This window comes from Tursiops truncatus, chromosome 17, assembly GCF_011762595.2.
Source record: "Tursiops truncatus isolate mTurTru1 chromosome 17, mTurTru1.mat.Y, whole genome shotgun sequence".
NCBI lineage: Eukaryota > Metazoa > Chordata > Mammalia > Artiodactyla > Delphinidae > Tursiops > Tursiops truncatus.
In genome coordinates this window covers 12,079,464-12,105,891 of record NC_047050.1, presented here as the reverse complement: position 1 = coordinate 12,105,891, position 26,428 = coordinate 12,079,464, and the positions used below count along the sequence as shown (strand labels likewise).

At 33.6% G+C, this 26,428-nt stretch overlaps 1 protein-coding gene across 8 annotated transcripts in view; it reads left to right on the top strand.

Annotated features, from left to right (window-relative positions):
* The window catches only part of MYBL1 (MYB proto-oncogene like 1), a 34,088-nt gene extending 8,794 nt beyond the window's left edge, over window positions 1-25,294 (top strand). The window contains exons 2-16 of one of the 8 annotated variants that reach the window (XM_019925242.3): window positions 149-254; window positions 572-643; window positions 2,087-2,179; window positions 3,565-3,785; window positions 5,823-5,997; window positions 8,382-8,456; window positions 9,065-9,169; window positions 12,326-12,556; window positions 13,944-14,312; window positions 16,502-16,644; window positions 17,072-17,186; window positions 20,438-20,554; window positions 20,643-20,747; window positions 21,189-21,368; window positions 23,999-25,294. In XM_019925242.3, the coding sequence (XP_019780801.1) occupies window positions 149-254; window positions 572-643; window positions 2,087-2,179; window positions 3,565-3,785; window positions 5,823-5,997; window positions 8,382-8,456; window positions 9,065-9,169; window positions 12,326-12,556; window positions 13,944-14,312; window positions 16,502-16,644; window positions 17,072-17,186; window positions 20,438-20,554; window positions 20,643-20,747; window positions 21,189-21,368; window positions 23,999-24,100 (2,209 nt within the window). In that variant the 3' untranslated portion in view covers window positions 24,101-25,294. Of the gene's footprint in view, window positions 1-148; window positions 255-571; window positions 644-2,086; window positions 2,180-3,564; window positions 3,786-5,822; window positions 5,998-8,381; window positions 8,457-9,064; window positions 9,170-12,325; window positions 12,557-13,943; window positions 14,313-16,501; window positions 16,645-17,071; window positions 17,187-20,437; window positions 20,555-20,642; window positions 20,748-21,188; window positions 21,369-22,653 lie in introns of all 8 variants that reach the window. The other 7 variants (XM_019925241.3, XM_019925245.3, XM_019925244.3 and 4 more) reach the window with 7 other exon arrangements.
* The last annotated feature ends 1,134 nt before the right edge of the window (window positions 25,295-26,428 follow it).

Genomic DNA, 26,428 nt, shown 5'->3' with positions numbered 1-26,428 from the left:
ACGGGCCCAGCCGCTCCGCGGCATGTGGGATCTTCCCACACCGGGGCAGGAACCCGTGTCCCCTGCATGGGCAGGTGGACTCTCAACCACTGCGCCACCAGGAAAGCCCTAAGTAAAATTCTTGATTTCACAATTGTGTTCTTTTCAGTGAGGATGAGGATGATGACCTTCAGTATGCTGATCATGATTATGAAGTCCCGCAACAAAAAGTGTTGAAGAAACTCTGGAATAGAGTAAAATGGACAAGAGATGAGGTAATTATGTGATAAGGCTTACTAATTCCATGCTCGTATTTAATGATTAATAATATATATTAAAGATATTTAGAAACAAAACATGAGAAAAGTTATCCATCAACTGACTTGCACATTATTTTTCTTCAACCATACATGAATAGCGGGTTGATATTGAGACTGACAGAATCAGTTTAGTAAATGGGAGAACTTGTGTTATAATGGCTTCAGTCCTTCTAAAAATGGCCACCAGATACGACATGGAAGAATTGGAGAGTATCTATATTCAGGAATAGGGTGAGGGAGAACTTTCTAATTTTTCATACCTGTTTTAATAGGATGATAAGTTAAAGAAGTTGGTTGAACAACATGGAACTGATGATTGGACTCTAATTGCTAGTCATCTTCAAGTAAGTGAAACATTATCCTTTATTGCTGACATGAATGATTTAGGCCATGGGGTTACATTTGCTATTTTTCAGAAATGTGTCTACATTATTTTAGATTTAGATTTCCTTCCTAAAAACATCTCTTTTGTTCTGATCTTCCTACAGTTGGAAGTTTTTAAAGTCTGATTTTCTAGTAATTAGTTTATCCAGGGATCTAAAAAGATTAATAATCTAAAACAAAAATGATACGAAGTTTGGGTAGGGCTTTATAAATATTTGCTGATAAATGTTAAAACATTTTGAGAGAAGTTAAATATATTGAAGTATTTTGGTAGCTAATTAATAAAACCAGAAAAAGCTACGTTGCTGTGAGAATTAGAAGTAACATAGGATGTTTGGCACAGTTCCTGACATTTAGCATGTGTTCAGTAAATGGAAGCTAAATTAGAAAAGCTATTTACATTAGCTTTATCAGTTTAATTTCAATGGTATAACAGCAAATGAAGTGAACAGAGAAATGCTACAAGGCTATACAGGAACAGCCTAATTATTTTGAAAAATTGATAACCTTAAAATGGATCAGCATTGATGTACAGAAGCTGTAAATGAAGAAGCTCAGTTTGAATAAAAATAAGTCCACTAGGCACCAGGACAGAGCTATTGGTAAATAAAGTATTTGTATTTATATGCTTCTAAATCATCTGTAATCCTGTATATGAGCTAATATCTTTGAAAACTGAATCGCTAATGAAAAGTTAAGTGTTATTATTATTATCCTTGTAATACATAGGAGTTACTAGGTTGTGACTTGACTAAAATAAGGCTACACTTATGAATCATTTTTGGAGTTTGGGATGTTTCTACATAAGGTTTTATCCTGGTAAATTCATTTTCCTTTTGAACTTCAACACTTAAATAATTTAACTGGTATATAATGCACATCTTCTATCTAGGTATATTTAGTTTTTACTTGATAACTTGGAGGTTGACATTTATAAACATCCTTTAAATACCATGAGTGGTCTAATAATGCCTTTCAGGATTTTTTAATTTTCTAGAGTTATGTACTGCTATACTATATGAATCCAGACTGCTATGCTGTTTGAGTTCGTCTGTCTGCTTTGTATAGTTGTCTGTTTACTCCCTTTTAATCATCAGTACATTTCTTTATGGCAGTATCTGTGTTGTAGCTTTGCTTTTTGCTGTTATAAGGCAGAGTATAGAGATACATAATTTAACTTCAAATGTATATTGTCTTTATTTATAGTCTAAGCAATGCTGACAATTTTAATTAAAAATGAATTGGGGCACAGGCATGTAAAATAAATACTACATTTTTCAAGAATGCTATTGAATGCATTATTCTCGAAAAACTTTCTTCTTAAGGTTGTGAGATATAAGTTTGGGCTGACTTGCTTTCTGGAAGACAATTGTTCAATAACAAAATCATCTGAATTCTTTCAGAATCGTTCTGATTTTCAGTGTCAGCATCGGTGGCAGAAAGTTTTAAATCCAGAATTGATAAAGGGTCCCTGGACTAAAGAGGAAGATCAGAGGGTAACATGTTCATATTCTTTATTTTCACTGTGTAGGTGGACTTGCTTTTTTTCTTCCTAATACATTGGTTTTTTGTCACATAAATACATGTTTAAATCACTTTGATTTGTTCTCTGAGTTACTGCTGGCATAAGAATTGAAACTTGAGTATCTTGAAATGTAGTTTTTTCAGAACTGAGTCAAACCAAATATAAAATATATAGCCTTTGCTGTCTGAAAGTTTGGTTTGCAGAAGGAAAAATACTATCAGCTTAGTCACCTTCTTTAGAGCTTAGGTTAGCAACATTTAGGATATAATTTCTTGGTGAAAATTGAGTTAGCATTTTAAAAACAATTTAATTTTATTCCTATTTTATCTGAAAATGTGAGGTGTAAGGAAGTCATTCTTAACTTTCCCTCTTGACCTATAATGAACCCCCAAATAAGATAGATATCAGAGCATCATGTTCCCAAAGAGTTGCATGATTCAAAAACCAAGGTAATTCTTTGTGTTACGAAAGTGTGAGCAGAATGGGAGAGTTGCTGTCCTCTACTGAGAATTGCTCTTTAGTTCATGCTCTTTATGGCATAAATGTTGTTAATGTAGTTGGGAAATTAGAGTATTCTTACTGCCACTCAAAGTAAAAGAAAAACCAACAAAAAACAAAACAAAACAAAAAAACCCCAAACTTCACTAGGTTCAGAACTGATCTGATTTATTTGATGGCCAATGATAAGTTTTAAAATGTATGATTTGTATCCTTTCAGTTTGAGAAAGGAAGAAATGAAAAGACAGTAACTGTAGATCCTTCCTGCTTCCATAATGATTTATTAGGCTTTCAGCTGAAGCTTTAAAAAAAAAAAAGTAAGAGTAGAAAATGCTTAAGTCTTAACGTTTTTACTGTTATTTCATATTAATGTATGAAACAATTTAACTTACAAGTCACTTTAATTAACAACTTGTATTTTAGATAAGTTTGGAATCAATTTTTGATTGCAAAAAAAGATGGCAAATGCTGAAGGAATAGTTACTAGTAAAATTGTTTTTTTTTAAGTTGTAGTTGTGGTTTGGATTTAATGCATTAAAAATGGCATTCTTGAGTTATGTTTTAAAATTCTGTGAAGGTAGTGCTTTTTTAAAATTGAGATATAATTATTAGTTTCAGATGTACAAAATAATGTATATATTGCAAAATGATCACAAGTCAAGTTAATATCTATCCCCATATGTAGTAAAAAATTTTTTTTTCTTGTGATGAGAACTTTTAAGATCTACTCTCTCAGCAGCTTTCAAATATGCAATACAATATTACTAGCTGTAGCCACTATACTCTACGTTATACCCCCATGACTTATTTATTTTAAAAAAGGTAATGCTTTTTTAAACTTTGCTTTCTGTTTCTTAGGTTATTGAATTAGTTCAGAAATATGGGCCAAAAAGATGGTCTTTAATTGCAAAACATTTAAAAGGAAGAATAGGCAAGCAGTGTAGAGAAAGATGGCATAATCATCTGAATCCTGAGGTAAAGAAATCTTCCTGGACAGAAGAGGAGGACAGGATTATCTATGAAGCACATAAGCGGTTGGGAAATCGTTGGGCGGAAATTGCCAAACTACTTCCTGGAAGGTACTTATATAAATGTATATACATTTTTCATTTTTACTTAAACTTGATCTTTATTATGTTACTATTAAATATATTTATAAGTACCCCATGACTTTTATTTATAATTAAAATTTAGACTGCAGAATACAAGCAACCCTTTGCGTTATTTGTAATATCAGTACATTTTGTGGTAAGGGATATAATTAGTTTTTTAATGAAATATTTTATAGCGGTAATTTGTGCAACAAAATGATGGACCTTTAGGTTATGTGAACGTTTAATGCACTTCCAAAATTGTGTTTACACATCAGTGCCATTTAAGCAACCTTCTTTGTACAAACTAAGTTGGAGTGGAATCTGAGTTGAAGAGATTTCTTTCGTATTGGATTCTGTGTATAAGACCAGAGAATAACAAATACACTGGCTGAAAAAAATTGTTACAAAAGTACATTAGAGAAAATTCAACTCTTAATTAATTACGGTATCATTCAGATCATGAGTAGTGTGTATATATCCATGTGGCTAAAATATAGCACTTCCCTCAGGGGCACTGATGTGCTAAGTACACTATACATGGCACTGGTTCAAATGTTTCCTAGCTGTCTGTAGTACAGTAGACCAACAATCTTGGGAAAATCCATACCTCACTTGGAAGATACACACTTGTTTTTTATTGCTGTAATCTCTGTATAGTACTTAATAGTTTATAAAATGCTTTTTACATATATTCTTTTTTTTCTTTTTTTTTTAGAGAAAGAAAACACTTTTACTGTTGAATAAACATTAAATCAGAATGTGATGCCCATCATAGGCAATCTGATAAGAGATTGCAAAAAAACGGAGAGAAATCCCACCTTTCACCCACATAGCCAAGCAGATACCACCCATTACATACAGGTTCTCAAGATAAACAATAACTAGTCCTTAAGTCAGAAGACTTGACAGCACCATTTTATTTCACATAGTTCATCTTATTGTACACTTATCTAGCAATTGGAGTAGCCATCTGTGTTAGTTACTTGGCTTTATATAAAGGAAAAACAAACTTCTCATATCTTTTTTAGAAACTAGTTTTACAACTTGGAGCCAGGTCAGCTAAAGTTGGGCTCCTACCCTCCTGCTGAAACTTGGAGATAGCGTGTTATATTCTATATATTCTTAATTAATCTTCATATACTTGTGAAATATGCAGAACAAACATTGCTGTCTTTGTTTTATAGATAAGGAAATTGAAGCATAGTGTTAAGTTTTTTCATCCAAGTTACTGAACCTGGTCTAGGAACTTCTGATGTTTTCAGTCTTTGATACATCTTTTTACTGTCCATAGAACCTAGCTTAGTGCTTAGCATAAAGTAGATTCTCAGTAAATGTTTATGTATTTTTAAAAATTTATACTACAAGTAGCTGTAGGTTGAAGACTTCCATTTTTACAAGGGGAACTTAGGTAAAAGGGGAGCCAATGAACTCTTTCTTTCGTAGGTATTTTGTTGTAAGAAGTGAAAAAGAATACCGGGATTCTGTATTTTGTGGTTTGCATTTTATGACCATGTTTGATCTTGGCTTTCGGGCTTTTGCCCTCACTATGCCCTTTGCCTGGAATGCTCTTTTTTTTTTTTTTTTTTCTGTTCTTGTATAGCTGGTTCATTCTTGTCATTCAGATCTTAGCTTCACTGTAACCTCACAGAGGACTTCCTGGACCACCTAATCAAAAGTACTATAGTTACTCACTTTTCTTATCCTACTTTAAATGATCTGCATTGCACTAGTTTTCTTATTATTTATTTTTTTGTTTTTCTCTTCTTTCCTCCTTTCCTGCCCCCATGCTTCCAGTGAGAATGTAAAGCCCCATGAGAGCTGGGACTTTCTTTATCTTATTCACTGCTGTATCTCCAGTGTTTAGAGCTTTATCTGACATAGAGACATACAGTTTATTTTTTGAATTAAAAGAAGTGTCTAATTTCACCAGTTGTAAAAATTTGTTTTAAGTACTTCGTATACTTTATACAGCGTTAACATTTATGGAATCCTCTTTTTCTTTTTAAATATATACTTTCTTAGGACTGATAACTCTATCAAAAATCATTGGAATTCTACCATGCGAAGAAAAGTGGAGCAGGAAGGCTACTTACAAGATGGAATAAAATCAGAACGATCTTCATCTAAACTTCAACACAAACCTTGTGCGACTATGGACCATTTGCAAACCCAGAATCAGTTTTACATACCTGTTCAGGCACATATTTTTAATACCTTTATTATTTAAAAAGTATCTTTAGTTGCTATATTTCTTTAGTTTCTTTAGGGAAGGTGTTTAGTTTCTTAATAAGACAAAAACAACATATATTAAGAGGAATAGACATTTAAATTTCCAAACTGAAGAAATAGGCCATGACTAGCTGTTAAACCATTAGTGGAAGTTTATCTCTACTTGTTTTGATTGATAAATATTTTGAGAACAAACTCATTAAAATATTTCCTTTTATATATAATTTTTACGTTATCTAGTTAAGAAACTTAGTATGTACATTTCCTAATACTATCATTCTTTGAATTTTCATGATTCAAAGCTAATGATCATTTGTGCTTTAATAGTGATTGTAGTTTACTTTTTAAAAAAATTTTGTGTAATTGTAGTATTGCTTACCTCTAAGAGGTAAGTGTATATAAAATGGTTTAGAGGAGAAGATAGTCAAAAATCATTCAAGCCATCATTTTGGAGTGTGCGGTAAATAATTGGTTCTTTGATGGCATTCAACTTTGCTTTTCCCTCATCACTCAACTGACTGAGTGACTTCAGCCTTTGTTTAGACAGGTTCATTGGAGATCACCCACGTTCATCATAGGGCAAGCTCTGTTTTCCTTACAATGCATTTTCCTACCTGCAAGAAATTAGGAGTTTTCATAAGATTTGTTTTACGTTTTCCTGTCTATTTGTCTGTCATGCCATTTTTCATGTTGAGCAGTTCTTGGTTCTTGTCACATAAAATGTGACAAGATAAAGTATCTACCAAAAGATAAAAATTGGCTAATTGTTAACAATCTGTGCTTAGTATGCCACAGATTTGATTTTATTCCACTAAGTGGACATTATTTTTTTAGCCATAATTTCAAAAGAATCACTTAAAAAAGGTAGTGAGATCTTAATTTACAAATAGGGAAACATGTAAAGACAGTACAGTTATCTGCTGATAGTCAGTACCTTAAGGTTTTTATGGTCTGTTTCTTTACATTTTTCTTTAGAGTCCTAGATTTCAGCAGCATAAGCTGAAACATTCTGCTTCTATCTTAGAAAGGTTATCATATAAATGTATTTTTTTAACTCATAGGAAGATAATTTTTTTTATTATTTGGGGCCAATGGAGTGTTTAACACTCAATCAAAATATATTGGAAAGTAAGGATATTTCTTGTACTTTAAGAATTATTTACCTTACTTTTAATAATTCTTGACAGGTTTGTGTATTCATAGTTCAATTCATTTAAACTGCTAAAAAGATAATTCTAATTTTGAATTGAAAGAAGAAAATGGATTGGTTTGAAATCCTGTCACAGATTAAAATGAAAAGTTTGAGAAAGATAAGTTTCTAATTCATTGGAAGCTGAGCAATAACTGATACTAATGAAGTGTTGTGAAAATTAAGTTCCATGTTAGAAGTTATATATAATGTTTCTGCATTATGTAGTGATTTAGGTAGTCCATTATGGAAAATAGACAATTTCATATTTATATTTATTAGATTTTAAGGTTTTAAAAAACACTTCTCATATTTCTCCCTACCACTGCTCACTAAGTTTGCATGCAACTTCAGAAATTTTATTACAGATGCTTTAGAAAAGAAACAGAATAATTCTTGGTCTATTTTCAGAGTATTAAAAAGTACATGAGTGATTCTGATTGTTTTTCTGAGACAAGTAATAGAAGCAGCCTCTGTTTTCATATCTTTCTGTACAGAGATTGGCATGGGGTGGTGGTAGAAGTAGGAGTTAAGAATGTTGAAGACTTGCTTTAGGCTCTAACTTGGAGAGTGCTTCATATGGACCAGCCCCTTTCTCTGAAGGATAGGAACACAATTACTTTGTCTTCTGCAGGAAGCAGAGCACTCCTTTAATAGCAGATTTTAAAAAATACTTGGTGGGGCTTCCCTGGTGGCCCAGTGGTTGAGAGTCCGCCTGCCGATGCAGGGGACGCAGGTTCGTGCCCTGGTCCGGGAAGATCCCCCATGCCGCGGAGCGGCTGGGCCCGTGAGCCATGGCCGCTGGGCCTGCGCGTCCGGAGCCTGTGCTCCGCAACAGGAGAGGCCCGCATACCGCAAAGAAAAAAAAATACTTGGTGGATATTGTAGATAATAGATAGACTGACTGGGTGATAAATCTAGCCCAGATAATTCTTATATTTCATTCAGGAGAAAATAGGTGTTTGCTGAGTTATGACTTTTAATCAGTAGGTCCTAAGATTAAAGATGTAGTTATTAAGGAACTATTAATATGTATAAATATTCAAAGTTAACAGAGATACTGAGTTTTTCATGTTGATTTTCAGTTTTTGTGCTTTGTCTCAGATTTTTAAAAATTTCCAGAGCATTGTATGTATGATATTAATGTACTAATTACTTTTTAGATCCCGGGCTATCAGTATGTGTCACCTGGAGGCAATTGTGTAGAACATGTTCAGCCTTCTTCTGCCTTTATTCAGGTAACTTTTTATTTATAAAAAGCAAAAAACCAAAACAAACCCAAAGGAAACACTTTCAAACATTTTCAGATCTAATAGTGCCTGTTTCCTCATCTTTAAAATTAGGGCAAAAATAGTACTATCTGGTCTATTTACTTTGAGTATTATAACATTAAAGGAGAAAGTTTGTGTGTTTGAGAAATATAAACTGTACAAATGAAAAGTAGTTCACAACAAGAGTAAGGTGGTTCTTTCATTCTTCCAACTTAGAGCATTCAGATTATGAATGGACATATTTTTGATAAATTGGATAGAATATATTAAGATTCAATAAATTAAAACAGACTCCACACATAAGTTTTTCAGTTGATACAGATGATACAATGTAAGGTTTTTCATGCATTTAAATTTCCCACATTCTTTCTGTTAAATTGAAAATATTTACCAGCACCTCTTTAGATACCAGAAGGATTGTGATACTGAGTATTTGGGATTTAGTATTATTAAGCTTTATTAGAGAAAACAGATTTTATGTTGCATAGAAGAAAATAAAAATTAGAACATTAATAATAATAATAAAACAATTTTGTAAGTAGCCTGTTTTTTTTCTTTTATTTAACTTATTTTAGCAACCCTTTGTTGATGAAGACCCTGATAAGGAAAAAAAAATAAAGGAACTTGAGTTGCTTCTTATGTCAGCTGAGAATGAAGTTAGAAGAAAGCGAGTTCCATCAGTAAGAAATAAGCTTAAGTGTTTAGATTTTATTGTTAGAATCTTTTATATGCTTTATATGCTCTTATAGTTTTAATCAGGACTGACTTTCACATGCCAGCAAGTGGAAAAAGCATATTCAGTGTGACTTCAGATTTTAATATGGACTAAAAAGTTTTCCTAATTTGCAACTTTGAAGTTGCCTGTTTTTGATATGCATCTCTTTGAACATATTTTACAGTGTTCTGTATTAAGATGCTTCTTGAGTCATAAATATCAAACAGACTTAAGGTGTAACCTTCAATATGTATATCTGTGAAAATGTCGTGTGGTTCAGATTAGGCTTTGGTTTTACTTTGGACATTCCATGTGATAATGGCCTTAATAGAAAAAAAAAAAAAGCTTAAAAAACAAGGAATTTAATAGATGTGTACAGATTTATGTGCTTCAGAATTATTTTTATTCTCTCTTTGAAAATGTTTTCCTGTTTACTATATTTAGAACACAAATTCAGTAAATTGGAAAAAGTTATAATGTTAAAAATATGGGAAAAGGAAACATTTAGATTTTATGCTCTCTAAAGAAATTTTTCTACGGATGTTGGGTTTTGGTTATCAGGTATGAAAAGTATTGTCTGAGATTTGGTTGATAAGAACAACTAGGAGTATTAAATCAGGATAAATGGTAATGATTCTAGCTAAGTTAAACAGGCTATGCTAGATGGATTAAAAGGAAAAAAAAGTTTATATTTAAATGACAATTTAAAAAGTTTAATACCCTGGGCCTTCTTACATTTAGGAAAGTGTTTTTCTTGGTTTGGGGCTGAATGAGGGGACAATATATTTAGAGTGACTAATACAAAATTACTAAATAGAATAACCTGAGGACTTGAAATAGTATTATGAGGCAACTGGCGATGTCTTTATACCATTTCAGAGAGTATTAATAAAAATGACATTTGTTAATTGTAGTAGATGAGATATACACCATGAGAAAAGTAATTTTTGTTTTGAAACTGCAAAAACCGTGGGCAAATAGGGAGACCTGAAGTGTACTTATTTTAAAGTTAATTTCAGTTTTATTAAGAAGCTGCAAATAAATAATCGGTTACAGAGTTCACATTTGTAGGTTATCATGTTTAAGCACATTTAAAATTTTTTGATAATAGTCTATCATTTTTACTATAACAGGAAAATATAATTAGCTAAAAGAATTGCAATTTGCATTAAAAAAGAAAGTTATTAATTTTTTTTCATAGTTTCTGTCTAAAATCCACTCTCATAAAGATCTGGTTGAATAGGGAGATTGGAGGTTCTAGAGGGAAATTGCTGCACCCAGTATAATAGACTCCATGTGCATATAAAGTATTTATTCTACACAATTATGTGATGATAATGATTGCCACTTTACTGAGCATTCATTACGTTCCACTGTTGTAGATGTGTTATATGTATTCCTGGTGATCCTTATATTAACCCTGCAAATTAGGTGGTTGGTTGCTAGGGATTCAGAATCTGGCCAGTGGGCCTAGTAAACCTCCCTCTTTGAACTTTTTTCCTGCCCACAAACTTAGTTGAAATGTATATGTTTGGAAGTTATCTCCAGAAAGTGATTGTAAACTCGGAAGGTGGCTGTGCTAGTGAAATAAGATTGCTTTAATTTCTTTTATTTATAGGAATCTTTAAAACAGGTGGAACCTGTTTTGCAACAATGTTGAAAATTTGTTTTTTCACCTTACTTAACTCGAAACTTAACATTTTGCTATTGTGAATATCTAGCATATTCTAGTGATTTTTTATTTAATAGTCATAGGTACTGTTTATGGAGTGCTTCCTATGGACTGAGCAGTGTGCTCTCTAAAATATGGTAACTGTTAGACACGTTTAATTCGAAATTTAAAAATTCAGCTCCTCAGTTGCACTGGCCACATTGTTGTTGCTCATGTGGCTGGCGCCCATATTGAGCAGTTTCAGGTGCAGAACATTTTCATCACCTCTCAGATTCTGTTGGACAGTGCTATACACTTTACATCCTGTTTCTTTCTGTTTTTTCCCTAGTTTTTTGAAATATAATTAACATATAGCACCATATAAGTTTAAAGTGTGCAGCATAATGATTTTACTTACATATTGTGAAATGATTACCACAATAAGTTTAGTGAACATCCATTGTCTCATATAGGTACCAAAAAAAAAAGAAAAAGGGAAAAAATGTTTTTTTCCTTGTAATGAGATCTCTTGGGATCTACTATTGTTAACAGTTCTCAAATTACATAGTGTTTCTTGACCATGGCTCTTCAAGGTCTCTCTTCTTGTTTTTCATTATGGGACACTAGGAAACTAGGCTCAAAAGATAAGTAAATTGGCCAGTGTACATCTCTAGAGAGATAAAGAAAAATGACACAGTCCCTGAATTCAAAGGATAGTGGGGACACAGATAAGAAACAGCATCCAGTGTGATATAATAAGTAACACAGTTTTATGGGAGTTCATAGAAGATTGAGATTTAGGTAGTCAGAGGGTTCCTGGAAGAAATCCTATTTGAGCTCAGTCTTGAAAGACAGGCAGTGATTATATATTAGCAAAAAGATGAACTAGGACATTATTATAAACAGAAACAGGTAGAAGTGTATAATCAGATGGGATACTTTCCAATATTTGAACTGTATCTTAAATGAGGAATAGGAATTTTCCCTGGTCAGTAGGTTGAGCGTTCCAGATGAAGGGAACAGCAGTGTGTGCAAAGGCTGCTCCCTTTATCCAGGGTGAAAGACCAAAACTTATCAGGGAATTGCAAGTACTGTACTATAGTTGGGTATTCACTATTCCCTGGGAGCGGGGGCTTGAGTTGGGAGATGAAGTTAGAAAGGTAGAGAAAAGACAGATTCTAGGAGTTTGGACCTTATGTTGTAGTATATATGGTACATTACTAGTTTTATCTCACCATGACTTTATAGATTTAAGAAAAATTTAGTTAGAAAAAAATGTAGTCAAGATGAGGTTTAATTTAAAAAGTTTTTATATCAGTTTTGAGGAAAGATGGTATATTTGCTACTATATTTTTAGCTGAAATGTTGTGAAGTATGTTGGTTGGTCTAGAAAAAATTTTTACTTAAAATCCAAATTTTTGCTTAGATTGGGAATGACAAATAATGTTCAAATTTCTTTTGTACTTTTAGCAACCTGGAAGCTTTTCTAGCTGGTCTGGTAGTTTCCTCATGGATGATAGCATGTCTAATACTCTAAGCCTCGAGGAGCACACTAGTGAGTTTTACGGTCTGGATGAAAATCAGGCTGTGTCTGCTCAGCAGAACTCACCCACAAAGTTCCTGGCCGTGGAGGCAAACGCTGTGCTGTCCTCTCTACAGACCATCCCAGAATTTGCAGAGACTCTAGAACTTATTGAATCTGTAAGTTTGAAATTGTGAGATTATTAAAAGCTCAGTTTTAGTTATGTGGTTACATGTTCAGAAACTCAGTTTAATGGACACTGACCAGTTTTATGTTACACATTACCTTGTCATGCTTAATTTTGTTCTGATATTTTGCAGTGGTTTCTGGCAAAAAAAAAAAAAATATATATATATATATATTTATGTATTTATTATACAAGTTGTATATTAGAGATAGTTAGAAAGTAGAGAACACTGTAGGAAGAAAATTAAAACCCCCATAAACCCAGAGTTAATAATTTGAGGTATTTCCTTGCAGGCTGTGTTATAGACATATAAAACACACATATATGTATACATTTTTAAACCCAAACATACACTAATGTATTATGTTTGTGAATTTTTTTCCCACATTATATCATGAGTGTGTCCCCGTTTTCTTAACTCATTTTTTTGTAAACATCCTTGCTTTCTTTTTTTTTTTTTTTTTAATTTTATTTATTTATTTTTGGCTGTGTTGGGTCTTCGTTTCTGTGCGAGGACTTTCTCTAGTTGCGGCGAGTGGGGGCCACTCTTCATCGCGGTGCGCGGGCCTTTCCCTATCGTGGCCTCTCTTTGTTGCGGAGCACAAGCTCCAGACGCGCAGGCTCAGTAGTTGTGACTCACAGGCCTAGTTGCCCCGCGGCATGTGGGATCCTCTCAGACCAGGGCTCGAACCCGTGTCCCCTGCAATGGCAGGCAGATTCTCAACCGCTGCGCCACCAGGGAAGCCCTCTTAACTCATTTTTAAACTTGAGTTTTAATGGCTTCATGGTATTCTGTCATATGAATGTAGCAAAATTTATTTATCCAACATACTATTATTTATTTATTTACACCATTTATGTGGTGTCCAGTTTTTCAGTATTACAAATTAAAGAACATACATAAAGCTTTGTGCAAAATCATGATTATGTCCTTAGGTTAAATTGAATTTTTGGATCACGGTGTATGACCACTTTGAAGATATTCCATACATATTACCAAATGATTATGTAGATGTGGAATAGAGTGTAAAGTTTTCTGATGTGGAATAGAATGTGAAGTTTTATGACGAACTGTACTGTCTTATAAAAATAACTTAAAATAATTTGTTATTTTCATTTAAAGTACTTTGACAGTAAGCTTCAGCTACTTAGAATTAGGTGAAATATTACTTTGGAATGTTCCAACTGGAGTTGTCGTAAAAGCATAATCTGTTCCTCTCGTATGGGCTTGCTTAAAAAAAAGATGAACCAAGGAAAGCCTATTTCTACTGATAAAATGAGTAGTTAATTAACTCTGGAAATCATCATCCTATGTTCAAGACTAGATTTAACCAGGTTATAATATTAATAACTTTAGTTAAGAATTTAATTTATTGCAGGATCCTGTAGCATGGAGTGATGTTACTAGCTTTGATCTTTCTGATGCTGCTGCTTCTCCTGTCAAGTCCACACCAGTAAAACTAATGCGAATTCAGCACAACGAAGGAGCCATGGAATGTCAATTTAACGTCAGTCTTGTACTTGAAGGGAAAAAAAACAGTTGTAACAGTGCAGACAGTGAGGCTGTTCCTTTAACATCCCCAAGTGTGGCTAAGTTTAGCACTCCACCAACCATCCTCAGAAAGAAGAGAAGAATGCGAGTGGGTCAGTCCCCAGGCAGCAACCCTGGTGATGGCTCATTCAATGATGGTGGTAATACGGCACTAAAACACACACCGGTGAAAACACTACCATTTTCTCCTTCACAGGTAGTAGTGTCATTTTTATTTATGTTTCCAAATGCTGATGAGTTGGATTAAATTAGATCTTTAACATCCATACTAACAGTTCCTTGCTTTGATAACACATAAAAATGGATAATGTATTTAAATGTATACAGGAGAGTGCTGAGCTATGGTAAATCAGAAAAGTATCTCACAAAGTGTAGTAGTTGCATTTTATCTTACAATTTTTAGAGCGGAAAGGGATGTTTTAGATATGTAGTTCTACATCTTTATAGAACTCATCAGGAAATAGGCCCAGAAAGATAAAATGATTTGCCCAAAGTTATCTAATGGCAGAGCTGAGACTGGGAGCCAGTTTCCTGACTGACTGTTCAAGAGATATCAGGTATATATTCATAGACAACTGCTCCCTATAAGAATTTCATGTGTCAGTAGGTTGTTTAGGGATGTCAGGAACTATCTGCTTTCTCCTGTAGTTATATCCCTGGGGAGCAGATATTTATATCAAGGCAAACTGTACCTTTTATTTTATAATACTATCTTTCTTAATGAACACCATGTTCCAGGCTGTGTACTAAACATTTTTCTTATAGTATCTTAGTTAATGCTCTTTAAGAAAACCTTAGAGGTAGGTAAATGAAATTCAGAAGTTAGGCAATTTGTCCAAGGTCAGTTATGAAGAAAGAGATGAAGCTGGTGTTTGCTTAAAGTGTCTTGACAGAGGTTAAAAAGTCCAATAGGAGAAGAAGGAAGTTTAATGGCCAAATAAACTTGGAGGATGTTGGGATATTATTGGAGGTATGTTTTTGATGCTGGGAAGATGAGGATCTGGTAGTAAGTATACAGCCACTGTTTTCTCTGAAAATGGCACCCCCTCTGCTTCAGGGGATGCTATTTACATAGGCTACAATGCAGGTAGTGTGTCCACCCCCCACCCCAAGAGTTACAGAGTATCCTGAGGAAGGTGAACCAGGCTTGAGCAGACTAGCAATTTTCTATTTTTGGAGTTTTGTGTACCTGCAATTTTCATTGAACAGTAAATTGTAAGGTGGAAAATGGCTGAGAAGGTGAGGCATGATTATAAAGATTGTATATCCCATGGCAAAGAACTTGGATTTTATCCTATGATTTATGGGCATCAGAAGTGATAGAGCTATTATAGAATTCATTCCAGTTATAAGCAACCTTAAAGCGATTTCCATTTTTTTAATTTATTTTTTATTATTATTATTATTTTTTGGGTGCATCAGGTCTTAGTTGCAGCATGTGGGATCTTCACTGAGACATGCGGGATCTTCTTTCCTTGCAGAGTGCGGGCTTCTCTCTAGTTGTGGCGTGCAGGTTTTCTCTCTCTAGTTGTGATGCGCAGGCTCCAGAGCGCTTGGGCTCTGTAGTTTGCGGCATGCGGGCTCTCTAGCTGAGGCACGTGAGCTCAGTAGTTTTGGTGCCCGCGGCATGTGGGAACCTAGTTCCCTGACCAGGGATCGAACCCGTGTCCCCTGCATTGGAAGGCAGATTCTTTACCACTGGACCACCAGGAAAGTCCCTGGCAATTTCCACTTTTTCTTGCCATTGCTTCTACTCTGTTGGCTACAGAAATAAAGTAGTATTTCACAATTGTATGTAAGTTAAGATCCAATGAGTAAATTGTGTCATTTGGAAAACAGGCTCTATGATACTGATTTTGGCTGCTCAGAGGTTCTGAGCTGTGTTCTAAATAGGCAAATTTGCCAGACAGCTGTACTTCTTCTTAGCAAAGCACTGTTATTATATTCTGAGTTCTAAATATTCTTATAGAAAGGAACACTTAAGATCATTTATTAATAAAATCATAAAACATTTTTTTCAGTTACACTGTTGTACAAAGCTTACATTTAACACAGCAGCTATTTATGGTTTCTATAGATTCCTATTTGATAAGATGCACTGTTTGGAAATTTTTTTATTGTGTTTTGTTACTTTTGAATATTTGTTAAGCGGCTATTTTTTGAATACCTGTTACATCTTAAGCACTGTTCTGCGGAGGCAGTGATGAACAAAACAAAAATGCCTGCCCTCTTGGAGCTTAATTTTTATGGAGTAGAATGTAAATGTATTATTGATAATCCTTTCCTAAAAGGAATGGAGAAATAATTTGAAAATCTTATCAGTTTGATATTTGTGTAGGATTTTGACATTTTAGAAATTGTCTTTGAACTCTCTTCCTTTTTTAGTTTTTCAACACGTGTCCTGGAAATGAACAAATTAATATAGAAAATCCTTCATTCACATCAACCCCTATTTGTGGGCAGAAAGTTCTCATTACAACTCCTCTTCATAAGGAAACAACCCCCAAAGATCAAAAGGAAAATGTAGGGTAAGTACATATTAAATAATTATGTTAGAGAAAATGGGAAGCACAATTTGAAGAGCAGATTAGCTTTTTGTCCATTTATACATATATCATCATCCCTGTCCATATGGGATTTAGAATTTAAAAAAAATCATCACCTTATGTTTTATCCCTAGGAGACTGAAAACCAGCTAAATGTAGTATAAAACTTTGATCTTGAGCAAACAACATTTTTAGTACTTATTTCTGCATTAGTCTTTTTTCTATTTTAAGATGATTGATTGGAATAAGAATAGTTTAGGCAGGCACGCTTTAAAAGTCTTGGAATGTTTAAATAAAGCATGTGTATATACAAGAAAATATAGTGTGTGCTTTTATTGTGGCTTTGTCTTCCTTAACTCATATGAAATCAAATTTTGACTGTAATACAAATATCTAAATGATTGGATAGGTTTAGAACACCTACTATTAGAAGATCTATATTGGGTACCACACCAAGAACTCCCACTCCTTTTAAGAATGCGCTTGCTGCTCAGGAGAAAAAATATGGCCCTCTTAAAACTGTGGTATGTATACTCCTTTTATTTTTAAGAATTTTCCTAATTTTAATAAGACACAAATTTTGATTTTTATCCTTGATTTTTAACATTTTAAAAAATATGTTCAATGAACTGGATTAAAAAAAATGTTATCTCGATTTATAAGTTTGAATTTGTGTTAATCTTTTTCCTTGTAAGTAAACCTTTGCTTGGCTTCTTTTGAATTCAGACTTTCTTTGTATCGTCTAGAGAAGGCAAGTGAAGTTTCAGTAGAACTCATTGCTTAATACTAAAACCCACCTTTTAGTAGTTTCAGTAGCAGTTACCTACAGTAGAATAAAATAATTTTAATATTTTGATATACATAAGTACTTTCCTAATAATATTTATGAAACTGATTGATCATGATACCTCTTTAAGGCTCAGTTTCCTCTTCTATTCAGTGGATATCATAAAACACCCCAGCAGGTTATTTGTGAAGATAGAAATAAAGAGGCTGGTACTAAGTTTCAAGTAGTATGTGCTTAGTTGCTGCTATTATTATTTTAATAATAGTGGTAACAATAGTAGTACATGAACGGAGGTGGGAATTGTTACCTGTGTTAGCACACAGATAATTTTGAAGTACCTTAGGTGAACCATGGGCACTCTGATTCTAGGCAGATAAAGATTTCTGACAAATTACGTACATTAGAAATAAAATATGATTTTTAAAATATTGGTCACTTCTAGGGTACTTTAGTTATCTTCTTAGTCACATTTTGAGTAAATCAATTAATAAATTCTAGTTTACTTGATTTAATCAATTTTCTACCAAAGAGCATGTCTCACACTCAAATCTCCTAGTCTTTTCCTTTTTTTTGAAATACCGTTTTAGAGGGTACATAGTAGGATTGATCAAGTATTTTTGTCACTTAGTTCCATATGCTGCTATGAACAATTATATTCTCTTTAGAGTTCTGTAAACTTTTTAGTTTTTATGAATATATACATAATAAAAGTGGGATCACACTGTGTACTCTTTTGTAACCTTTTAAAATTTAACAAATTGTATATATTTATCCCATAATTTTTAATGTTTTTATATTAGTCCATTGTATGGAATTACCTAATTGATTTAATGTTTCAGCATTTTGTTATTCGTTTAAAAAATTCATCATTAATTTGATAAATATTGATTGAGTGCCTATTATGTGCCAGGCGCTGAGCTAGGCTTTTGGGGATGTAATGTTAAACATGTCAGGTATGCTTCCTGCCTTCAGAAGGGTGTGTAGCCTAATTGGGAATTCGACAAATAAGCAATAATTTGAAGACAGTTGAAAAATTCTGACAGTGCCTCAGGGTCATTTGGTCAACATATACATTGAGTAAAAATTATCATTTTAATAATAGTGCATAAGAAATTAGGTTTCAGATATCTAAGTCCCTGTCAGTTTGTTCATGTTTCGGAAGAATTTATCCATTGCCAAAACAGGTCATTTTCATCAGCAATTTAAGATAAAAAGAAAGTATTGATTTTGTAATTAAAATTTCTAAATTATCTGTAGGCTCATTTGTAGCGAGCTGACTTTTCATTCCTTCCGCTCCTCCTCCTCCAGTTGTTTACTGAGCACCTACTATGTGCTAACCACTGAGCTTTCTTGTGTATCTTACAGTGGGTCAAAGGCACTTCTTAGAGGTTGGCTTTCTAGGACACTTGTATTCTTTCTTTTTTTATTTTTAAACTGAAGTATAGTTGATTTACAATGTTACGTTAATTTCTGCTATATAGCTAAGTGATTCAGTTACACACACACACACACACACACACACACACACATATATACTTTCTTTTTCATATTTTTTTCCATTATGGTTTATCACAGGATATTGAATACAGTTCCCTATGCTATACCGTAGGACCTTGTTATTTATCCATTCTATATATGATAGTTTGCATCTCCTAGCCCCAAACTCCTAATCCTTCCCTCCCCCACCCCTCTTCCCCCTTGGCAACCACAAATCTGTTTTCTATGTCTGTGAGTCTGCTTCTGATTCATAGATAAGTTCATTTGTGTCTATTTTAGATTCCACATGTAAGTGATATCATGTGGTATTTGTCTTTGTCTGACTTACTTTACTTAGTATGATAATCTCTAAGTCCATCCATGTTGCTGCAAATGGTATTATTTCCTTCCTTTTTATGGCTTGAGTATTATTCCCTTGTACATGTGCACCACATCTTAGGACACTTGTATTCTTACAGGGGAAAAATAGATTCCAGGTTTCTTTTTAAGAGCACCTTATCTATATTCTTTGTGAAATGTAATGCTTAAAACAAGACCTCTTGGAGCAACACACAGAAATACTGACATAATTCCTGCATGTCTCAGGCTGTAGATGAGAGCACTTTAAAAAAATTCTGTTTCCATTTTTAAAGTCTTTGTAAGTGCTGTGAAATCTCATTTATATATGAATGCTACTCTCCCTAACTTTGTTGACTGGGAACATAAGCTGCTGGTCATTACATGCTGCCAGTTTGTTCTTTTGTTTAGTGGTGCTTTGATTACCTTTTTTTTTTTTTTAAACAGTTAGATGAATTATCTTTTGAGACTATTTCATCATTCAGCCCATATTCACGTTTTTTTGGTATCCTGCCTTCCCACACTCCAGTACACACATAGACACACACAGACACACATGCACATGCACACACTTCTTGAACACTGTGTCTCAGCTCTAAGCTTAAGGCTAGGTGTGCAGAGATGTATACACAGATGAAAAAGATGTGATCACTGCTCTCAAATAGCTCACATATTTAGTAGTAAGAGAAACATGTAAACTAGTAATTAGACACTATGCAATAAGTACAATAAAAATAGAAGAAGGAGAGCTACTGTAGTCCCAATTCGTTCTATGTTTCCTATTTTTATATAAAAATACTTGGGGAAATAATCGCTTTTCTGTTTAATTTTGAGGATCCTGATTGAAGCAGGAGCTGTAATAGGTTCCCCAAAAGGAAGACTTTTGTTTAGTGCCCTAGCGTGAAGAAAGTGGCACACTTCATTCAGTGCTTGCAATGTGCAGTATTATTTTTGCCAATAATATTTTGCAGTATTATTTTTGCCATAGCTATTTGAGAGCAGTGATCACATCTTTTTCATCTGTGTATGTATCTATAGGGACTGGGAGAAAGTTATGCCAATAATGAAAAAGTATAAAAGATGGGTTTCTATATATGGGGAGAAAAAGGAATTGCTATAAAAGGCTTTTTAAAAACCCTTTTAAAAATAATTTAGTCACAGCCACTTGCCTTCTTGGAAGAAGATATTCGGGAAGTTTTAAAAGAAGAAACTGGAACAGACATATTCCTCAAAGAGGAAGATGAACCAGCTTACAAAAGCTGCAAACAAGAGGTGATCTTTTAGTATTGTTGTTAATAAAAGTCTTACCATGTTCAAGTGACTTGACCATAATGTTCCTGTTGTAAATTATCCATTCTAGCATACTGCTTCTGTAAAGAAGGTCAGAAAATCACTAGTCTTAGATAATTGGGAAAAAGAAGAACCAGCCACTCAACTAGTAACTGAAGATCTTTCAGGCATGCAGGTTTGTAAAGAATTTTTCTTATATTAAGATGGTTGCTTTATGTCCTAGTGGTTCTTGTGTTTTACTCATTGTGTGGCTAATTCATTAGAGCTTCTTAGACGGTTTCCTTTAGTAGTATTCTGCCTAATTCAGAGAGAAACAATTAACTGTAGAGAATATCTTATTTACTTCCTTGCTTTTTATATTTGTTTGGTCTTGAGGGGAGTTAGCTCCCTTATGTATGATGTCAAAAAATGGTAGTTCTCAAAGCTTTAAATTTCAATATCTTTGGTTCATTTCTTAAATATTTAATTTTACTGCATTACTAGAAATTTCATCGGAACCAGAAGCTTTCTTGGAGGGAAATGAACAGGGCTTCCACTACCACTTACTCAGTAGTCCCTCTATTTGTCTCCACTTTTGAATTAGTTATTTTATTTTCCTCTTTCTTTTTTCTCTTAGTCAGAAAATATATTTACAACATCTTTATTAATGATACCATTATTGGAAATACATGACAATAGGTGCAACTTGACTCCTGAAAAACAAGATATAAATTCAACCAACAAAACATATACACTTAATAAAAAGAAACCAAACCCTAACACTTCCAAAGTTGTCACATTGGAAAAGAATCTTCAGGTATGAATTTATAAATTTCTTTCAGTGATTTTTGTTGTTGTTCATTCAATTATTACTTTGGACCTACTGATCATAAATTATACCTTTTCTTTTAAATTCAAAATTGACTATAATAGTAACTAGACATTCACCATTGTTTTGTCACTCAAACTAGATTTGGGTTTTTGAGAGACTCGCTCATCAGGGCACATATAAACTAAACAATTGGAATGGTAGCCAATGTTGTTTCCTGTTATTACAAGCTAACATAGTAAAGACAATTGGAATCACTCTTCTGGTGATTTCTTAAGCACTGTTTCATTTTTAAACTAAAAATATCTAAATCTACTTCTGGCACCTCTTCTGTAATAAATAATTGTAGCCCTAATTGCTACTTTTAAAGGGTAAGTGGTTGGAAGCAGTTTCAAACTTGATTTTGTTGGTATCGATATAATGGTTTCCAGTGAACTTTCTGGCTCAAAGTTGTAAAACAGAATCTTTTTTTCTGATGCTATGCAGCCATTACGTAACTGTAAATGAAGGCTGGAGAAATTTTTACTTTGTTATCTTAAGAATTCAACCAAGAGAATTTGAGAGGTCATTGAGAAGGAAGTTTTCTTCTTTACACTGCAGTGACTGCAGAGCTATCCTTCCTGACATTCAAGCATTCCTTGAAAACATCTTTGGCAATCAGATGTGGCCACCTCCTCTCTTTCTTGAGCCACTGCTCTTCATAGAGCCATGTAACACATTCTCTGAATCCCCATTTACCAGTGTTTAACACAGAACTTTTCAGGAAATTTTATTACATAGCAGGTCATACCTATAGAGTAGTAACCTTTACTCTATAATAAGGGAAGAAAACAAATGAAACAAACGTAAACTTGACTTTGTGTTATGATATATTTCCTAATTTGCAAGACATAAAGCATTCTTGGTTCATTTTTGACATTGCATTCTCTCTTTAAATCTTTTGCAAAACTTTGAAGCAGTAAAGACTGACATTTCTTTCCATGTTTAGACTGATTTGATTTGGGGGCAGTTGTGGGAACAGAAATTTTAAACTGCCTCCACAGTCCTATAGATAGCTAAAAAATTGACTTAAAAAACTTGATCATAAATATTTTAGTATGTATTTTTGAAACATCATTATTTAAAAAGAATCACAATGCTGTTATCAAAAACATTTTTTACAATAATTATTAAATATCCAATCAATTAATTGATTTTTTTAAAGTCTAATTGTGAAGTAGAATGGATAGTTATCTTAGTAATTTTCACATCACTATTAATATTGCCTTCCTAGTCTTGTGAATGGGAAACAGTGGTTTATGGGAAGACGGAAGACCAACTTATCATGACGGAACAAGCAAGAAGATATTTGAGCACTTATACAGCTACAGGCAGTACCTCAAGAGCTCTCATACTGTGATTGTTATTAAAACGGATGAAATGCCCCACTTCCTTATTAGATTCTATACCAAATTAGGCTGCAATGAATTTATTTGTTGATTAACTGTTTTTAAAGTTTTAATACAGCCCTAAAACGGTTTGCATCCTTTTTCATATTGGGCAAGCAGAAAGCTAGGCACTTAAGTAAGGGGTAGGCAATTTCACAGTTTATTTTTTAAGACGTAAGATTTTAAAAAATTGTTTTTAAAGAACAAGATGGGGAAATCATATTAGAATATTCCTGGGTATTCTAAAAGTAAATTCTCACATATTTTCTTCAAAAGATATATGTTGCTACTCTCCTGATGCTGCGGTTTTGTTATAGATAGGTTTTATGAGTATGTATGATTTCTGAAACTAGTCTCTGTATAGAAAGCACTCATGGTTTTATGAAGTACTTTTGCCTATCTGCTGATTTACTTAGGCTACCATTTACAAAGAAACACAGTGGAAAGGAATTTAAAAGAAAGAAAGTCGCACTACTAATTTTTGGTATTTTTCAAAAAACAGTAAAATTAACTACAGTGTTAAATGTATTTATTTGAGCATAGTACTAAAAACAAAAGGCATTGCAAAAAGGTTTTTTCCTTATTAGTAAAGAGTCAGTATTTTCTTCATAAATCTCAGAAGAGCTGAGAGTTTTGTTGAATGTATTGTACAGTGTGTAGGAGCAGGAAAACTTTGTAAATTGGAAAGAAGTCTGTTTTTATAATTTATTTTCATTTTTAAAGCTTAAATGTAGATATTTATACCTATACAGGGTGTCTAGAAGCCAATGTTGTTTCCTGTTATTACAAGCTAACATAGTAAAGAACAGTTTTGAGTTTTAAGTATGAAACAATAGTAAGTTATAGCTGCAAAGAATACAATATCTATACTGTATGTCACATCTACCTAAATATTGCACTATGTCCTTTAAATCATGTTGGTTATATAAAGTAGTTCTAAAAATGTACTAAATAATAATTTAATATTTTCTTTTTAAATTATATGGGGGGGTCATATAATTTAATCTGGTGATTTGTATATGTGTTTGAAATTTTTGCATTTTGTTTAAAAAATAATATGGTACTTGGTCCCTAAAAACAGTCTGCACTTAGACGTTTATTATATTTACTCAATGTTTCAGAAGTAGAGAACATTATCTTTTATTTATAAAAATATATGTCCTTTTATAAATGTTTTGTGTTTCTCTACAGGTTACAACAGTTGCTTCAGTTGCCTGTTTTAGGTGTTTGCACTTATTTTATTTCTTCTTGAAAGAATGTCTTTATTTGCTTTTGTGTAGAGATTTTATGTAATTTTTTTTGAGACATATAATGGTGTGCTGTCAACTTAAACACTGACAGGTAAATAGAATTGTACACTGTAGTTTTAATTATCTGTAATTGACACACTCTCTCCCTCTCCACTCCTGAAGTATGCTGCTATAGAAGATAGCAGAATCGGCTTGCTGCTATGAGAGAAGGAAAGAGCAACCACCACTTGCACTGTGTGAAAAGATAAAAAGCAAATGATGGCAAGTTCTCAAGTTAACTTAATGGAATCAACCATTACCAGGCAAATTCTTGCAAATATTAAAATGCTATGCCTTAAAACAAAAACAGCTTAAGATTCTCTGATGTTTTTATGTTGATAGAAATGGAAATACTATTTTAATGCCTAGCTTTTGAACAGTAGACCTAAAAGGGTTTTAAGCTATTTAAATCTACTTGCTCATTTTTGCATATTATATGTAGTGAGAAGTGAAGAAAATGTGTGGTACTAAGATTATGCCTTGTTGATACAAACAGATGAACCAATTTGAATCTTCGTAGCATGTTTGTTAAGTATGTTGATTGCTTCCTAATTAGTGAACTTCTCACAGAAACTTCACTTTGTAAAACCAGTGATTGTAGCAAAATCATACTGGATCATTTCAATTTCAGTTATCTTGAATAACATATAATGGTTCCTTTTTCTTTTTTTTTTTTTTTTTTATGTAGCCCTTAGCTGGTTTGGATGAACATAGTCTCCAATTACCAAAGTATAATATCTTGGAAGAGCTATATTTTTTTAAAGCATAATTTTTCTTGAGCATTAAATTATCCCACATGTAATGTATTGAAAATCAGCTTGGGCTTTTTGGACAGAGTACATATTTGGGTTGGTATTGGTTGAATCCTCTAGTTAACTGCTTTGTTGCTTTTCGCAAGAAGATTTCTTAATCTTAAACATGTCAGGCATCTTAAGTCACCTTTTATACTGTTATGTTCCTTTGAATTTCTTTCAGTATGTTATAAAAATGCCAGACATACATGTAGCAGCCATACTTGCATGGAAACTGACTACACATATATAATACCACATTTTGTTATAAGGTTTTCGCATTAATACAGCAATTACCCTGACTAAATTGAGTTTTTTGATGTATGAGAAAACTTCCCATTGTAAGAGAATCTTGCATACAATGTTGACTGTTAACATCCAAAATAAAACATCTGTGTACAAGCTGACATGGCATTGCTCATTTCACTTTGGTTTTGTATTTTATGGTATTGATCGAACCTTTAAGGACTTGACCCAACATTCTGTTCTTAAGACCATTTTTCTCCTTTAGAGCTCCCTTTGCAGGTGATTTTATCTGTTAACACAGCTTGACATCTTTACTCAAGAAATGGAAATACTTGAGCCTCATTTAGAGCCATATTTTCAACTGCCTTTTTTTTTTTTTTGCGGTACGTGGGCCTCTCACTGTTGTGGCCTCTCCCGTTGCAGACCACAGGCTCCGGACGCGCAGCCTCTACGGCCATGGCTTACGGGCCCAGCCGCTCCGTGGCATGTGGGATCTTCCCGGACCGGGGCACAAACCCGCGTCCCCTGCATCGGCAGGTGGACTCTCAACCACTGCGCCACCAGGGAAGCCCTCAACTGCCTTTAGATATGACTCTCCATATGACTCTTCTGTTGGTACCTTAAATGTAGTATGTTCTCTTTTTCCCAACTTGGACCTGCCCCTTCTTTGTTCTATCTCTTAGTGGTGTTATTTTCCCTTTGATCATCCACTGTGAAATCTCGTGCTTCTCCCTCACCCTGCACATTGAAATCTGTTGTAAAATCTCAGCCCACATAAAGGCACAGCTCTAATTCCATTCCTTCATCTTTTATTTAGATGATTGCACTAATCACTCTGATCTCCATTCTACAGAAATATGAAGAAATTGTTCTGTGACATCAGGGTGTCACCTGGGCAAAGCCAACTGGTCACCCAGTCAGGTTTGTGCAGTATTATATCACCTCGGTGAATTTGTCACCATCTAGATTTTACTTTTAGCCTTAGAGATCTGATGGATTAATGCACCAAAAATGAGTTTACCTCTCACTAGAATGCCTATATCAAGTGTGTGAGACTGACACATGAAACCAGAATGCTAATTTATTAATTTACAGTGTGAAATATAACTGCTGAGAGGAAATACAACTGCTTATATGTGAGTGTAAAGAAACTTATAAAAAACACACAGATTTGATCACATCTCTCCTATTCAAAGATCTTCCATAATTGTCTGTTGCCTAAATAACAAGACTTCTTCACTTCCTAATCTGGACCTGGCGACTTGGATCTTTCCGGAACATATATGTGCATGCTT